The following is an 18,155-nucleotide window of genomic DNA, read 5'->3' on the forward strand; positions in this document are numbered from 1 at the left end:
AGACCAATGCAGTCCCAGTGCCAGAACGACAAAGATAGAAGTGTGAAGTATAGTCCTAAAACCTTATCGATCCATGACGTGAACAAAGCGGAGAAGAAAATTGTGAAGCTCGTCCAGGAACAGTCATTTGCTGATGAGAAAAGTGAAACAGTCATCAAAGGCAGACTAGCCAGACTTAAGCCATTCGAAGATGAAGGAATCATACGTGTCGGCGGAAGATTGAATCACTCGAGTTTGCCATATGATGCCAAGCACCCGATGATACTGCCAGCAAAGCACCCCGTGTCTGAGTTGATAATTTGCCACTATCATCACTTGAATGGACATGTAGGAACCTATCAAGTTCTGGCCGAAATTAGGCAGCGCTGTTGGATCGTGAATGCAGTTTCCACGATAAAGCAAGGTCTTAGCAAGTGCCATGTGTGCAAACGTCAGAACGCCAAGTTAGGAGTACAAGTGACAGCACCACTTCCAGTTGTTGGAGTGTCTTTGGACAGTCACAGGCTCGTATATCCATTTGCTGCAGTTGGGTTGGATTACTTCGGGCCCCTCTACGTGAAGATAGGACCTAACACAAGATCAAGGAGAGACCCTTCTATGAACAAACGTTACGGCTGCATCTTCACCTGCTTAAGATATCGAGCAGTTTACATAGAGTTAGTTAACAACCTCTCCACTGACAGTTTTATCAATGCGGTTTTGCGCTTCGTTAGTAGAAGAGGCCCCCCAGGTATTCTCTATAGTGACAACGGTACTAACTTTAGAGGAGCTGAATTGGACGTCGTCAACGCTTTAAAGGTGTGGAATCAGGAGAAGATTCAGTTGAAGTTGACCAGGAGAGGAATTGAGTGGAAGTTTAACCCACCCGCGGCCAGTCACCAAGGCGGCGTATGGGAGAGACTTATACGGTCTATCAGAAGGATCCTTCATTCTATGGTGGGAGAACGCCTCGTAGAGGAAGAAACCCTGAGAACATTCGTCGTTGAAGTAGAGAAGATTTTGAATGACAGGCCAATTACGCCGGTCTCTGATGATCCGAAGGATTTGGAAGCACTGACGCCTAACCATATCCTTCTGTTGCGCCGAAACCCATCTTCATCCCCAGATGTATTCGAGGAGTCAGATCGATTCAAAGCCAGATGGAAGCACGTTCATCTTCTCGCAAATGAATTTTGGCAGAGGTGGACAAGGGAATATCTGCCAACGCTCCAAGAACGCCAGAAGTGGTTACAACCTAAGCCAAACTTTAAAGTGGGAGATTTAGTGTTGCTTGCAGACAAGAATTTGTCCCGGGGTCAGTGGCCAAAGGGCTTGGTCGGGCAAACCTTTCGAGCTCCTGATAGCGAAGGCATGGTACGCCAAGTTGTCGTCAGAATAGCGGACGGAGCGTACCGCAGAGACGTCCGGAAGCTCTGTCTATTGGAAGAGCAGTTACTAGGTGGCTTGGAACAGCGGCCAAAACCTCTTTAAAGCTACCAACTAATGTGTGTAGGAAGGGCACCGAGAAGTGTCTGAACTGTTCCGAAAGGTGAAGAGAGAGTCCACGTGAGGACCAGGCAGGCGAGTCTACAGAGCACCTCGCCAATTTCCCTGATATTTGGCACAATTATGTACTTTCACTAGTACATTAACCATATGCAACAGTTTTGCTCAATTGTCTATTGTTGTACAGAAATGTCAATCAAAATGTCAGAAGGTGAGAAGTGCTCAAATTTGACCAAACATATACACTGTTTGATCACCTGGTACAACCGTAATATGTCAGGGGATAAAATGACATTTCAATGAACGATACCTCTGACCTTAAAAAAAAGAAAAATGTTGAGTAAACTATTGCTATTTATTTCTTTTGGCTTTGTGCTTGATTTAAGTTTACCATATTCAGCCTTATTCAATTCATATGTAAAAAGTAGGACCTCAAAAGTCCTTGTTTGTAGAGATGCGGCATCTCTTCGATTGAATTTAAAACGATTTATAGATTGCTTAACAAATAGCGTTTCTAGAGCAAAAATAAAAAGTCTATAAAGTTCACCTCGGATAACAGAATTTGTAATGAATAAATGTTGCTTATCTCTTATCAATATGCAAATGAGGTCAACATGAAAACCGTGATCACTTGAAGTTAAATGACTAAAACAGAATGCTGCTTTACAAAAGAAGCAAAAAATAACTTTGAAACACATTTTAAAACCACAAATTGCTTAGCAGCTGGGAAACTAGCATAGAAAATTTGAACAAAGACAAGATAGGGTCATCCATACCAGCGATAACCATCGTTCTGACTGGCCTTAATCGCCGTAAGGTGACATGCATGTATTCCTTGAATCGAGCGTCACTCAGTCAAAGCGTCATTGCCCTGAAGATTGGTCGGTATATATCTCTTGGTGTGTAAGCTTTACTTCTGCGTACTTCGAACGCTATAGCAATGTTGCCAAACAGATGTTATCGTGTTGACGGCTTCACGTCATAGAATAATTACCGCTCGAATGAAAACATGCTTGGTTTAGAATCATCAGTCAGGTCGCGCATCAAGTTTGTTCAGTTTAGCTCACACAATCTTCCACCGAAAGGAAATCCCAATGAAGCATTCACTTTTCTTTCCCCGATGGAAACCAGTGAAAATATCTTAATTAGTTGTTGTTTTTGCACGAAGTACAGCTGGGATAGACGATTGCGTGGCACTGTGACTTTTGACATCTGCAGGTGTAAGTTCATTGCAAGTCTCAAATTTCAATCCCAGTGAGTCAAAATGGCTTCCTTTGAATGCTTGTTTAGAACCTATTCCAGGAAAGAATGCGGTTTATCTGGCCGTTATAAAGATTAGAAAGCCCTTGCGCCGTTAAAGACCCGTGAAAAAGACATCTCTGGTCATCTAAACGGTTGTTATAAGACCACATCGGAAGGTGTCGATATATGTGGAATGGAAACTTTGCCTACTAAGAGTTGGATTATTTGTCGAAGAGGGAGATTCTTTTACTATTTGCCCCCGCCACAGAGATGAATTCGGGCTTGGATGGCGACCAAGCAAAGCGTGCAAATATCCAATACACGACAGCAAGCAGAAGTCAACAAGAGGAGTGACAAGACGTATCTCGCAGGAAATCTACAGCAAGTATGATATCTTGTGTGAGACCGGCCAAGGTTAGGAAAAAGATGTTACTTTGGGTTGTCATTGTTGTTGTTGTTGTTGTTGTTATTACTATCATTGTTGTATCATCATCATCATCATTATATAGTTCAGTTCATGATACAGTATTTCTTCTCCAAGGGCTGGGTCCAAACCATGAACCTAGTGCACTAGAGGGTTGCTTTGTCCTGGTTGTCACTTGATAGATAGGACCTTCCGTAAAATATGGGCCGTTCCCAGCAATGTTATCTTTTAAATTTCTTGGAGGTTGATGTTTCCTGGAATTTCACTGTTGAACTTCTCTGAACCTTTCTTAATTACTCTTAACGGACCTATGACCACTGGGATTATTTCTGTCTTCATCTGCCACATTCTTGTGATTTCTATTTCTAGATCTTTATACTTGGGTATTTTTTCGGAAACCTTGGTGAAAGTATTTTTATCAGATGAGATAGCCACATCAATGAGAATGCATTAATTATTATTATTATTATTATTATTATTATTATTATTATTATTGTTATTATTATTATTGTTATTATTATTATTATTATTATTATTATTATTATTATTATTATTATTATTATTATTGTTGTTGTTACTGCTATACACTAGTATTATTATTCTTGTAATATCCTAGACTATTTTGTATTGCTATTTTAGGTGTCTGTATGAAATGTCTGGGAATTCATACAAAGGCCTTTACGCGCTCTAAGTTGCAGGTATTGCTGTTGCGTTCTTTCCTAAAATAAACATGACGTAACTGTTAGAAAAAAGGGAACACAGTGGAACCTCGATTTAACCAAGTGCCAAGGGACCAGAGATTTTGGTTTGCTGTATCTAGGGTTCGTTGTATATCGACTTTCTTTTCCATACATTTCAAAAAGCCGGGTTAGAGAACATCGTTCGTTATGCCGAGGAGTTCGTTAAATCGAGTTTCCACTGTAGTATTATTTGTACAAAAAAGTTGGTTGAGTAGAGTGTAGAAAAAAGCGTGTGATATCGAAGTTTTATGCCCAAACGCCTTATAGTCCCTTGCAAACAAAATCTGTTTCGGCGCAGAAATACCTATTCCTTCCTTCCTTCCCTCCTTCCTTTCGCGGACAGAAAAACTTAGAGCTCTAGTACCTCAGAAAATCGAGTGATATATTAGGAGAAGGAAATGAGAGGTTCAGTCTCATTATATTATAAGACTTGACGAAGTAGTTCTTCATCGTCACCGAATATTCCTTCCCTTTTTATTTTCCCAAGAGGGCAAGCTAAATGTGAGCAATCTGCGTATTTACTGTTTTTATTTGTTTGCGAAGGAGGTAAAGGGGGCCACAAAAGATTTTGAAGCCCGAGAGGAAAGTGCCAGTGAAAACGAACTTTCAACAACCTGTCCAAGACAAAGACGAACGCAGGTATGAAAATACAATAACTCGCTGCCTAATAAAGGAATTTTAGCATAACTGCAATCATAGCAGATTTCTCAAGTATTTGACATTTCCTATACCCTTAAAATGACCTTCACCTAACGAAAGATTGCAGGTTATACTTTAAACTCGAGGGTCAGTATGAGGACGTCATGACGCCAATGCCTGCCTTACTACAGTCGTTATGCTTGGATGAAGAGAATTTACCAACACCTCAACCTAATAGTGGACTACAAGCTCTAAATAGACATATTGCTAGTTTGAGTGATGGAAGAATCAGTCCAGTGCGCTTTTAGCTAAATCAACCGATTACAGATGTCACCAAAAGTACACGTTCTTACATCAAGCGAAAGGCGAAGGACGTAGTGGAAAACACTCTTAAGTGTATTGCACCGGGACAATCTGCTGAGTTACTTGCTCTGATCACAACCACTACTACAACTAAAGAATCGGAGCCTGAAGGCAAGATTATGGCAACCCTGATTTCATTGTACGAAGGAGCCACCTCATGGTACACGAAAATGACAATTTTATCTATCTTCGTACTACACTACACTAAAACACAGTTACAGGAGATGGTGCCAGGGCTCACGAAATAGAGGATTGATCAGGCAAGAAAACATGCTGTGGTTGTAGGTGAGGGAATGTGTGAAGAGAGAGAACCCGTTATACGTTATCGCCTAGACGGAGAAAAAGTTGACCATTTCTTAGATTTTATTAGTGGCCCACATTACCTTCAGGACGTAGCTTATGGTACCAGAAAGTTCAAGACGTCAACTGGTGAATGCATCGAAATACCTGATCTTGTGCGAACTGTTATAAGTTCAAGAATGGTGAAATTGTATAATTCGTACTGCCGTGAAGTCAGTTTTGATCCTCTTGGAAGATCAACGCTTTTTTCTATTCTTAAGGTAAAAAAATATTTGTTGACTTACCTTGTTTAGGTATTTGGCCCATTGTCCTGTCATAGTTTAGCTTAGGGTTTTGCAGGATAAAAAGTTACAAACGATATAACTTTGTATTGTAAGTTCAATCATTGCTATAGTAGCGCCTTTGAAAATCTAGTATAACGAAAGAAATGGCCTTCTTTGATATATTTTTCCGTAAAAAAAAAGAGAAGAAAATGAAAAAAAAAAAAAAAAAAAAAATGATGGTGCGCGGGCGTGTAAGAGTCATGAAAACTATGACCTCTATAGTCATTGCGACAACGCGAATCTGTTTCGGGGCACCTATCACAATTCTTGACGTGCGTGTTGCATTTTTGCATCCTCTTACTTGCTACAGATATGCGCAGCCTCCCAGAAAAAGAGTCTTGCTGGCCTTGACAATGTTGCAAACAAAGGGGCCTCAGCCTTTGATACCTTGGAACAAACTGTACAAACAATGGCTTCCCTTGGTGGGTATAATCGGTGGAGGTGATGTATGTCCAGTTGTTACTGAGCATGTAGCGTTACTCTGCGAGCGAGCTCTGCAGTTTGAATTGACCACATAGCCAGTGTCAAGCGCTGCGATCGAGGGAAGTGAATAAAAATGAAACAGGACATAGCCTCTTGGCTTTTTTTCCTATAGACTTTATTTACCCAGCGTACAAACTGTTTCGTTGCCCCCCCTCCCCCCCCCCCCCAACAATTATCCATCCTTTAAGACGTTAACCCATAGACGTTTACCCATGGAAACAAAGGATTCGAGCAGCTAAAAGATATTTAAAAGCAGATTACAAACTGCACGTGTTGGAGGAAAGTCCCTGTGCTGATCACTGTATACGTTTTGCTTTATCATCTGAGGAGGCTGAGTTCAAGTCATCCTGTGACCATAACCATACCATTCAGTGCGATCGATGCTTGGATTGTAAGAAAGTTGCTTGTGATATCATTACTGGACTAGAATCTAATGATATTTTTTTTCAGGTAGCTATCATCAAATAAGTTGAAACAGGTGCATGATGTATTACTTTCCAAAAAAATCTTGTTACAGGTGTAGCGCGCGCGGGCGGGGGTATCCATTTTTTTTTTTTTTTTTCACCGAAAGGTGTTTAGCGAACCAGTCAACCACCCAATGCTATGAAAATGAAATAGACAATACTAAGTACACGATGGAAATAACAAAGAACCCTGTGGCCTGCTCACCGCATGAGTCACCCATAGCTCAGTGGTTAGAACATCCAGACTAGTAACTGGAAGGTCGTGGGTTCGATTCCTGTTGGGGGCTCGAAAAAATTTTCCGAGATTTTCTATCGTGTACTTAGTATTATCTATTTAATTTTCATAGAAAAGATATTTAACAAGTATTCCACGTATGCGCTTGGATATGAGATGGTAGATAGGCAACGAGGCGCATGGCGCCTGTGGTTGGTAAAATTCACTGAACACGCTCTCTTCAGGTTTAGTTAACGCAAGTACGCTTCAGTATCTTTGCAGCTTTTAATTATACTCTCTTTTTAAAACCATATGTGTATTCTTAGTTACCAGGAACAAAAAGAGGAGATCAAGTATGACGTAAAAAAAGCGGTCGAAAGGATATCGCAGTGGAAGGCTCATATTGTGAGAGCGATCAATCAAGAAAGGGCGAAACTCAGCACCCTCAACAATCTTACGGCCGAACAGGTCTTAGTGGTTATGGACTGGGCTATGAAGTGGTTACCAAGAAGCTACCCTGAGACTCAAATAGAGTGGTTTGGTAAAAAGGGTATTAGCTGGCATGTGTCAGCCTGCATTATTAAAGCAGAAAAAGAAGAAACGCGGTTCGAGGTAACACGTGTGGCTAAAGTGTGTTTCCGACATCGTCCAAATTGAGCAGTTATATATAGGTTATACTTCAACACCAATTAATCACCATCAGTTAATTCTTTGGAAAGAACATGAAGGAGCTTTTTAAGTCCTAGTTTATCTGATATTTATACTGTATAATTTGATTTTGCAACACTATCTGGGATTGCATAAGAACTGTTCAAGTTGTTGTTACTGTCCCTTAAAATAAGAATAATGCGCAACTGCATACTATTTAGTACAAATTAGTCATCTTTTATCTAAGATAAACAAACAAATATTGACATGTTAATAACAAACGCATGTTTCGTTTCTACAGGTGCAGACGTTTATTCATATTTTTGAGAAGCGCAATCAAGACTTGTTTGCGGTAGCTTCAATACTGGAATGCCTTGTGCAGCAGCTTGTGCAATTCTCCCCACATCTTAAAGAGATTTTTTGGAGAAGCGACAACGCTGGCTGTTATCATAATGCGTCTTTGTTGATCAGTGCCCCCACTATTGCCGCAAGAGGAGGATTAACCTTGAGAAACTACAGCTTTAGCTTTAGTGAGCAGTGGGAAAGATGTCTGCGACAGAAAGATTGCACCTCTTAAAGCACATATTGCAAGATACCTTAACAAGGGTAATGTAATTTCTTGCTGCAAACATACAGTACTCGACGAAAATGAATTCCCAGCTGCACTCCGGTCAAGCACTCAATTTGCTAGGTCTAACATTGTGCAACCGACAAAATCAGGAACAACGTTAAAATGTTAAGCTAAGAATTAAGTACACGAGGGCCTAATTATTCTTAGCGTTTGTATTTCCGTATTATGAGTACGTACATGCTGATTGTTTTCAAAGCGTGTTCGCGTTGTCCAATCTATTATCATACCGCAATCCCCACTACTAAGTACACAGTGTGCATAACGCGTGTTCGAGGGCAGGAGAACTCAAACTGATTCCAGGTGGTAGTCTATTGGATATTCTTTTTCTTGTTTATACTGTTTTAGACTACTATAAACCAATTAAGGAGCACCGGAGCTTTTATTACCTGTCAGGGATCTTTGTTTTCCCATATCGGCCATGGGAGACCACAGGCTAACCACCCTCTGTTTGTGTGGTGTAATGACTGTTTGCAACTTGAAACTTAATATTCACGCGACACGATCGGTTGAAATTGAGATATTATTAAAGTCGCCTTTTACCTTAGTTTCAAGGAAATGTTGATTGAGTGACGCGTGGTGTTTTTTTGCCAATCCGAGCCGTAGAAACCCTTCTCTGGCACGTTTACTGTTCAACAGTGTTGCCGGCCGAAGGCCGGTACTAGAGAAAGGGAGACAAGGCAGGCAAGAAGCCGCCGGCGACCGCTATGGGTCGTTACTTCAAACCAGAATTGTCGCAAAATTTGAAAAATTCTTGCAGTTTTTTCAACGGCATCCGATTAACTACATATTTTGCCATGTCGTGGCCGAGTTTGGGCTTCATTCTTTAAATTCCCTCCGAGAAAAGCGGAGCTCAAGTCCTCCAGGTAGGTTTCAAACTATGATCTGTAGCAAAGTCAGGGACCAAAGGAATTCTAAGCATGCAGACCGACCATTTTAAATCAGCCAATCAACGCTTCGCAACCGTTCCCCGGCAGGGTTAGGTATTTGAAGTGCAACGGTCGCGAAGCGTTGATTGGCTGATTTAAAATGGACAAAATTTCAACCGATCGTGTCGCGCGAATATAAAGTCTCAAGTTGCAGTCATTACACCACACAGAGTGTGGTCCGCCTGTGGGGAGACACAGTGCACTCTAATAATTGGGACGAATATGAACTGCATCTCTCTAGTTTTTTCTTTCACAAATTGTAAGAAATTTCACTTCGTTTTCGTTCTTCTTGTTACTTATTATAGGTCATGACGTAATAACCGCACAGCAATTAAAGGAAGCCATCGATTCATATGGGGGTGTTAGGGGCTGCCGGGTAGCTGTCATTGAAGTGAACACGATGAAGCAAACGTCTATCGCACACAGGTTTAGTTGCATTAGCCAGCTAAACAATTTTCGGTATACCGAAGATGGTGAAATAATTGTTTGGAAAGCGTTTCAAGTCGGAGAAGGTAGCAAATTTTTAAAGCAGGAACTCATGAAGATGGGTCAGCCACAGGGAGAGACAGGGGTGAACGTGATACTTCCGACTTGTGAACCAGAAGAGACTATTGCATGGGATGCTGAAGAAAACGTCCAAGCAGCCATCTCGTGACACGCGTGTAGCTAGCGGACCTGATCCTAGACCCGCGGATGAGGAGGACGATGACTTGTTTAACTGTCCTGAAGACGGATGTATCAAAACTTTAAGGACCAAGCAAAACCTTTAACGACACCTTGACTTCAGACGCCATCAATTCAAACTTCATGACGAGTCGCAGTACGACCAAATTAGACGCAAATGGGCCCAGCATTGCATATCTTTGAAGTCCCAGATGCCTTCCTACCTTTTCACAGCAAGCTCGTCTTCTGAAAATATGGAAAACGAAGTAGTCATCGGATGGGCTCTAGCAAAAACAAGACGGAGCAACAGGTTTTCTGAAAGAGTGAAGAGCTTTCTTGTGGAGCAATTTATGATTGGTGAAGAAACCAGTCGAAAGGTCACCCAGCGGAAGCTGCAACAAGGATGCGTTCACTTCGCGACGAAACTGGGAATCGAAAATTTGGAAAAGGAGAGTGGCTGACTCCCCAGCAAATTACGAGTTACTTCTCGAGATTAGCTGCGATGAAAAAAATCGGCCATCTACTAGCGGCTATAGCATGTCTCGAAGAAGAAGATGCTGAAGCGGTGGTGGAGCGGTCTTAGAGATACAATCTCCGCCAAAGAATTAACAACAAACTTGCCTCGCTGTAAATTCTTTGCATCTTTCATTATTCAGCGTTCCTTTCTTACATGAACACCGCAAAGATAAAAGCTTATGTCGGCGTTTGCACTGTTAACTGTCAAGAACAAAGTATTGCAACTGTTCAAAAAAAGAACTTCCTTAATTTAGAAAATTGTGGTAGGAATCGAAGACACGGAAACAACCTTGAGTATACTAACCTGAGTATCAGGCATTTCTTCAGTAAATTTTGCTGAATTGTGCAAGGCCGGGCATTTGAACCTTGTTATTTTATTTATTTATTTTTGTTTAAATGCGCCACTACAAGGGCTCTTGTGAATAGTCAAAAGAGTGATTAAAGGTCTTTCAAAGTTTTTAGATGGCCATTAAAACAGTCAAAAGTCACATTTCAGTACGGTCAGATCATTGCAGTCACCGGCCTCCCCTCCCCACCCCTCCTCATCTTCACATTGATAGGTGCATAAGGCACTGGGCACTAGTCGTTAAGAACATGGCCGCGGCATGAAAAATTTCCTCATGATCGAGTCTTGGTCTTCGCTAATTTTACGAAAATAGCGCATATGTGAGCCTTGCCGAATTCTTATTTAAGATTCTTACTGTCATCAATACGGAAGTGCTTCAAAATGGTTGAAATTTTGGGAAAGGTTTGTCATGAAGATAGGCTTGAAGCTGATTTTCAAAGATGGCGATCGCGATCGAGTGAATTGTATATCTGTTTCTACACTGTAAGTCTGCTACAATTTTAAGTATTTAGTACTATAGTTAACATCTTTGGGTGTTTTGGGCATTAAAAGTTCTACTTGTGTTATTTCAGCCGTATTTGCCTTTTAATCGGCCGTCTTGTTCACGCTGGCCATGAAACTCTTTGTACATTTTTATTTCGCACCACTCACATGTAGCACATTTTTGTCCTCCAAAATCTTGTCTGCCATTGAAACTTTACAAACTTTTTTTTTGCTTGTATTTATTATCCATGAAGAGTGTTATAAAATTATGTCCAACTAATCGTTTAATATAACGCCGCATCAGTGATATTGAATCGTAATTTTTACCTAAACTCCTTATCGTCACAAATTACCAGAGGAGTCATAATTTCAAAGTAGGTTTTCTAGTCACCCAGCAAATTATTTAAAGTTTTGCTTCTATCACTGATATGACATTAGGTAGTATTAGTTGCATTAGCGTTTAGAACTGGAAAGATGCAATGCTTTAAGAAATACTTAAGTGGAAAAATGACTCTAAATTTGGCCATTTTTTACCCAATTCGAACCATAAAGCGTTGACCTCGACATCATCCACACGTTAAAGATTTGTTCCATATTACTCTACATATTGTTTCTTTACCTCAATATGTAGCCTCATGCAAAATATAAACAAAATCTGAGGGGGTCGATGTAGACTCATATTTTAATATTGCCTGGTTTTGTGGTGGATCCTCTCTTAAGATAACTGAGGGAACTTTTGAGGAACTTTGTACTGATCGGATGGTTTCGACTGGTTTTTTGTACGCTCAGTACTGGTTTGTGCTAAAGTAGAAAGACTCCCCAGTCGTCTTTCGGGGGGGAGCGTGTAAGAGACAGAAAATAAACGTTATATGGTGTGGTCTTCGGTGACCGCACACAAAATATCACGGGCGCTCTTTCCCACGAAAGCACATGTTTCGTTATGGAGTTATACTGTCGTTTCGTTAGGACAAGTTTTCCTTTCCATTAAGAAGGCACAATAACTTGTAAGTATGCAGTATTTTCGGTTATTCGGTCAATATCATCTTTGAAATAGTCGCGTTGTTGTTATTTCAGCGAATCTGGACCGTGGACCGTTAGATCGTTAACTCGGTCATTCGGCTATTCGTTCGCTCGCTCGGATGTTCGTTCGCTCGGGCTTCCGTTTGTTCGTTCGTTTGCGTTTCTGGTTTGTTCAGTTGTTACTCCGTAAGCCCAGTTCTTCTTGCTATTCATGGGCATAACCTTATTATAAACAATCAAATTTAACCAATTAAAGCTCCATTAAAACATCGCGAACAAGTTCCTTCATGTTTTGATACCTATGGCTGTCATGCTACTGAGAAAGACTTCTTTCTCCACTCTAATACAAATATCTGACAAAAAAGTTAACATTAAATTAGCGCACTTACGTCATTTAAAATTAAGTTGCTTCTTTCAGCAATTTTTTATTAATTTAATTTACAGCCTTTGATTATTAATTAGTATTTCAAGAACAAACAGAGCCCCCAATTCGGCAAAACAACCGGCGTGAAATTGGCAATTGGCGATGTTCCTTCGGTCGTGCGGTCGTGCGGATATTCGGTTGTGTCTGTTCACTTTGCCTTGTGCCCTTGGGGCATCTTGTCTGGTCATTAAGTTAGTCATTCAGCGTCCTATGTGGTTCCGGCATTGTGTTCATTCTTCTTTCCGTTTGTCTCTCTCTTCCGTACTTTCGTGCGAGTTCTGCCTTCTCCGCCAGTTCTACTGGTGGCACGGCTCCGGTTTACTTGAAATCCTATCATGGGCTCATACATAAAATTTAACCAATAACATTTACCAATTAAAAGCTGTATTAAAACATTACGAAGAAGCTCCTTCATGTTTTAATACCCGTGGCTGTCTTGCTACAGAGAAAGACTTCTTCTTTCTCCGATCTGACACAAACACATTATGGTCTTAAATCGGGTATGGTTTTCAAGGGAACCACGAGAGCATATAAACGTATTTGTCTTTTCAACTTCAAATGAATTGTAGAGAAAGCTAACGAGCTGAATTTTTGGGTGAATTTTACCAATTCTTGACTTCAGCACTGATGCGAAGCTTAATTACGCTACAAGCCTGGCCCCGGTTGTTGAGCGAATAATTTTATCTACGGCCGGGATAGGTCGTTATGCGGCAGATAAAATGTGTGCAAGAATTTCCCTATACTTACCTTATAATTTGTGTATACACTGGATAAAGTTATCCACTCTTTGAACATCGTGGAACTGATCTTAAACGGGTATGGATCCTAGAGGCCAGGGGCCCGTTTCTCGAAAGTCCCGCGGTAACTTACAGCGCTCGATAAGTACCCTTGGTGATAAATGTTTCTTAACAGAAGTCAATTTTTGTTAGCCTTAAATACTAAATTTTAAAATCTTATAATTCTATGAAGACATTGGCCAGGTACCATGTCTGTAATCACTGTATAATCGACGAAAAAAAACATTTAAAAATACACTTATCGGGCCCTATAAGTTACCGAGACTTACCTGCTTAGGAGAAACGGCCGCCATGGCCCAGTTCATGAGTCAAAGCCCGATTAAGCTAATCCCGGATTAACGCGAATTTTGATGTAAGTTTAATTAAAATCAATAAAGATTCTCCCAAAAGATTTTTGTCCCTCGGTTTTGATCGCCCTTTGTCCAATTATCCTCACGCTTTGAAAATATCCAATAAAATGCAAGGCAAGCGGGGGAGCTCGAGGTTTCATTTAAAATACCAATAACAAGATAGATCTTCTTTAAAATATGGCTGAATGACCAGAAATATTTACCTGGTGATTATTATTGTACTTCTAAAAGAGTCCGGATCAGAAATGTGTCTATCGGTCTGACGGCTTTATGTTAAGTTTCGATTAAAATCCATGAATATTAGGGATATCGCGGAGCTCTTTTAATACGGCACGCAGCGTAAAGTGCCCACAAATTTTATTCCATGGATTGGTGTTAGTGCGGATCAGAAATGTGTCTATGGGTCCCACTTTTGTGAAAATAGGTTTTTTAAAACTACTTTTATGTCACGTTTAATGAATTCTGGAGGTTAGGAGGAGGTATTTTGAAAAAATTGTAACTCAGTCAAAATTTCACAGAAAACTAAAGTTAAACATTTAAGTTATTATTGACAAATGGAACTTCAATGTGTAAAATATTGAAGCTGTTTGAGCAAGCCGAGGAATGACGTTTTGATCGCACCGGCGATGTACAGATAAATTGTAGAGTCCCCGAGGGTAAAATTGGGTAGTTTTGAGGTCACCTTGTAAACCGTCTCGTCAACAACGAAGAAAATTGCATTGAGTCAGTAAATGTGATATTTCTTTATGGGATATAATAATTGATGTTCATAGAAAAAAAATTAGCGAAATCGGTGAAAAGTCAAAATTTGCCTTATCCGTTTTAACGCGGACAGCCTCTTAATTGTCAACTGAAAAACACGCTGAACGCACATCCCAAGTTATATTGTAACTTAACAGACTCAGTCCTTTTATGAGTTAGTTATAAAGGGAAACGCTTTAATTCCTAGTCTTAGAGAATTACAATCAAGGGACGGGTAGTTTATCAGTAAACTCGTATAGATGATGATGACGGATCTAAGCTTCACTATAGTCCTTCGTCCTAAAAAAAATTCAGCACGCGGCCACATTTCTTCCACCTTTCATGCCTAGCCTCTTCTTGAGTATGAAAAAATCTCGGCCTAATTAAAAAACAGTGTGTGCTGTGCCATGGCCAGACCAGTCTGCTTAATCTTCTATTGCTGTCTTTGTCGCTGGTATTTATCAACGCAAACTTTTGAAAGGCATACGTGTGAACGCATGCGATAAATTTATCAAATGTCCTTTGCTGACGATGCCTAATTAGTGATTTAAACTTTTGAATAAACTGATTTTACCAGGTAAAAGTAACAGCATGAAATAGTTGTTTTGTTTAAAGCCTACAAGGTGTTTAAAATCAACAAGAATCAGTGCCCGCTCGTACCACGAGAAACTAAAATGACTTAATACCCTGGCCAAAGTTTCCTCAAGTTTGGATTCAAACTTACGCACACAATAATATAAGAATAATAATAACCAAATAACCGAAAGTCCGAAGTGATAACTTTGCTACTGATCACGAGCAGGAGACAAAATTCTCGTATACTCAAGTTTTGCAAATAACACGGTTTCAATGTGGTTGCTGCAATCGCCCTTTGTCCAATTATTTTCACGCTTTGAAAATATGCAATAAAATGAAAGACAAGCGGGGGAGGACTCAGAAATTTCCCATTAGAGCGGAATTACTTTGAATCAGTCAAGTTTACAAACGATTAAAATGTTTTCATAGCTGTACTGTGTCTCTTAGATACCTTTAAAATATAGCGTCCGTTATTCCGTAATTCCTACTGGCGTCATCATGGTATATTTCTCAGCATACGTACGGCCTTGCGTCCATAAGATGAAGTGTACAAATCAGACAAACTCAGGCTTCCATCGCCTAGTTTTTAAGACGGTTTGCCAAGCAGACATTTGTGTAGCAGCAATTCATCGCATTGACATAATTTTGCAATCGATCACAAATAAAACCTTCTCGGCGCACTACTTTTGATATTACTAAGTTATAAAAAAAGGTTCATGCATGCTTTAAGCTGTGTATATATTGGGTTAAGGTTGTACGCGGGAAGTTTGGAGAACATTCAAGAAGGTAGAGTTGCTGAGAAACTCCTACGCTTGTGCTCTGCGTGCAGCCATAAATAGATATACGGACACTATCAACAATTTTATCAAACAAGGCCGAGAATGCCTTCCAGCCTCTTTTTATGTTCTCCACTATTTTAAAAAAAATGAATGTTGTCCTCTTCAAAACGATATTGCTGGAAAAACGATAAGTGTAGTGTTGTTTTCTAGAAAATACGGGTATCTGTGAGAGATGGTACAGGTATCAAAGAATTTTGTTTGTGTCCACTTTTAATTTTTCTATTCTTGTGAGCCATATACGTGTTCTATTTGTCTGTGACGGGAGGTTTTTCCACTCTAAGCGAACGGGAACGTTTCGGGATATTCTGACTTCAACGGGAAAACTTCTGTGACAATTCTTGGGGGAAGATTAACTCAAGGAGAGATCGCTTGCGAGAAAGGGCCGTCACTCCCTTGAGGTACCAAGATCTAGCCACAACTGGATGTAGAATTAACAGCGACAACTTCACTTTTGGTTCCAACAGTAGTTTATTCTCGAAGGACGAACTGACATAAGTTCGTCCAGCAGCAAGGTTGTAACATAATCACTGATGTTCACCGATGTAATCAGCGATGTAATCAGCGATGTAATCACTTAGCGCTACTTACAGAGTTGTATATATATGATATGACAAGTATCCATTGTTAACAGAATACAATACGTGTGAATGTGAAAAGTAATTACAGAGGACGCGGCAGTACTTTGCCGATAACGCCTAGAAGATTAAAAAGCCAAGTTTTAGCACCAAAACCATACTAACGACTAGCTAACGACTACACTTGTTAATAAGTTAAAAGTTCTTGAGGCGTGTAAACGTAGTTAATGAGTTTTCCGAAGTGTCAGTGAACGGCTCGTGCCGTGTAATTACCGTCATTACAGTTCACAAAGAAACTCACTTAGTATTCATAACTAAAAGGTTATCCTATTGAATACTCCTGAAAACGCAATTACAGAACGGAACTCATTTCAAGAGTATTCATTCCAACCGAAACTAATTTACTTCAAGTAACACTTCTAGAACTTCCAAGTTGATTAACCTTATTCAGGTCAACAAAGATAATTTGAAAATACTTCCTTGCATAGCTACTGTTGGTTTTCTAATTATTTTCCCTTTAGTAACAAGCATTATACGGTTTCCTAAACATTTGCACAGCTCGGCAAATTATTGAAAAGCTAAAACGGAAACTAAGGTTACCATTTCCCTTTACAAATTGAACGATATACGATATAGAACCAACAATAACAAATTCTTAAGCCACAAAATATACTTGGACAAATATGAAATATTCCCTATAAATTCGAATATGAGTACAATAAATATCGACCAAAGTTTCCCTAACATGTCAAAGTTCCCCCCGCTCTGTGATGACAGCTTTTGCTGAATTCAACCCCGTCTTTCATTTCAATGTTTATTTTAAAAGTGTGAGGATAATTGGAGTAAGGATGATTCGCTAGTAGCAACCACAACGTAACCAATTATTTGCAAAACGTGAATATACTTGACATCTGTCCATTACTATACTATAAATTTCACCGTGATTTTACTCAGTTGGTCAGAAGCAAAGTTATCACTTCGGGCTTGCGGATCTTTAGATTGGTTCCTAACAGCTGACTTTGCTGAGCGAAGGTGAGTGGAGAATAGGAATGGTAGTTCTCTCCATATATTCTCAGAAACAATGAGAGCACTAGCGATTGAACAGTCTGTTTGATAACAGGAGTCTCGCTGAGATTCGCTTTTTGATTCGAACTGTTTTTTTTTTTTTTTTTTTTTTCACATCTTGGCGGGTCGAGCCTATCACAAAATCATCTCGGAGACTTGACCCCCATATGAGGAATTCCAACTCAAATTCCTTAAAGTAGTGCCCACTGAAAGAAAAAGTTTGAGGTCTCATGTAGTACTACTGTCTCGCAAAATCAGTTGAAATTTGCCAATCGCTCCACCAAGCTTATTCTCGCTATTGGGAAGCAAAACCATTTCTTTAATTCTGTTTTAAGTTCGTAAGTCTTTTCAAAGAAAAAACGATATTCTTATCTCCCGACATACTACAATCGATAAATACGTTAGTTCTTGATTTTAAACACCAGGATTTGAACGCAGCAATTATTTTTTGCCATCCACCTGCCCAATTCTCAATCGCCTGGTTAAATTAGTTGCATCAACAGCATAGGACACTGAACATGCCCCAGTAAGCCACGGCTGGGCATTCGCTAAAGCCAGTATCGCGTGCGTTCACACACATAACTAAGTTTAATGGTTTACAATACAACAAAGGAAAACTAGTGTATTGAGGAAATTTTATGGGGCTATTAGATTAATATACGTTTTCAAAAGGTTTCGTTGTTGAATACGGACGTTACTGGAGGGATGGAAGCATTCAAGCCGACTCGTCTGTGTTGTCGCGTATCAAGAAATGGTCCATCACACCCCTACACAAAAGCGCATTGTTGTGTTTTGCGCTGAGGGAGTTGAGCCGAGAATTGGCGAAGATGAGTTTTTTTTTATCGGGAGTTTGAAGGCGTGTGCAAAAGTTCCATTGC

At 40.0% G+C, this 18,155-nt stretch overlaps 1 protein-coding gene and 1 pseudogene across 2 annotated transcripts; both read left to right on the forward strand.

The window, feature by feature from the left end:
* The first annotated feature begins 6 nt into the window (after positions 1–6).
* LOC146469601 (uncharacterized) lies at positions 7–1,470 on the forward strand. Its single transcript, XM_085123122.1, has one exon. The coding sequence runs from the start codon at positions 7–9 to the stop codon at positions 1,468–1,470; it is 1,464 nt and encodes a 487-aa protein (XP_084979248.1).
* Positions 1,471–5,946: 4,476 nt separating this feature from the next.
* On the forward strand, positions 5,947–10,573 carry LOC146469602 (uncharacterized; annotated as a pseudogene). Its single transcript, XR_014867208.1, has 4 exons — positions 5,947–6,390; positions 7,004–7,289; positions 7,627–7,931; positions 9,188–10,573. The product of XR_014867208.1 is annotated as an uncharacterized LOC146469602 (transcript).
* Positions 10,574–18,155: the final 7,582 nt, after the last annotated feature.

This window comes from Pavona decussata, unplaced genomic scaffold (assembly GCF_977016875.1).
Source record: "Pavona decussata unplaced genomic scaffold, jaPavDecu1.1 SCAFFOLD_122, whole genome shotgun sequence".
In the NCBI taxonomy this organism is placed as follows: Eukaryota; Metazoa; Cnidaria; class Anthozoa; order Scleractinia; family Agariciidae; genus Pavona; species Pavona decussata.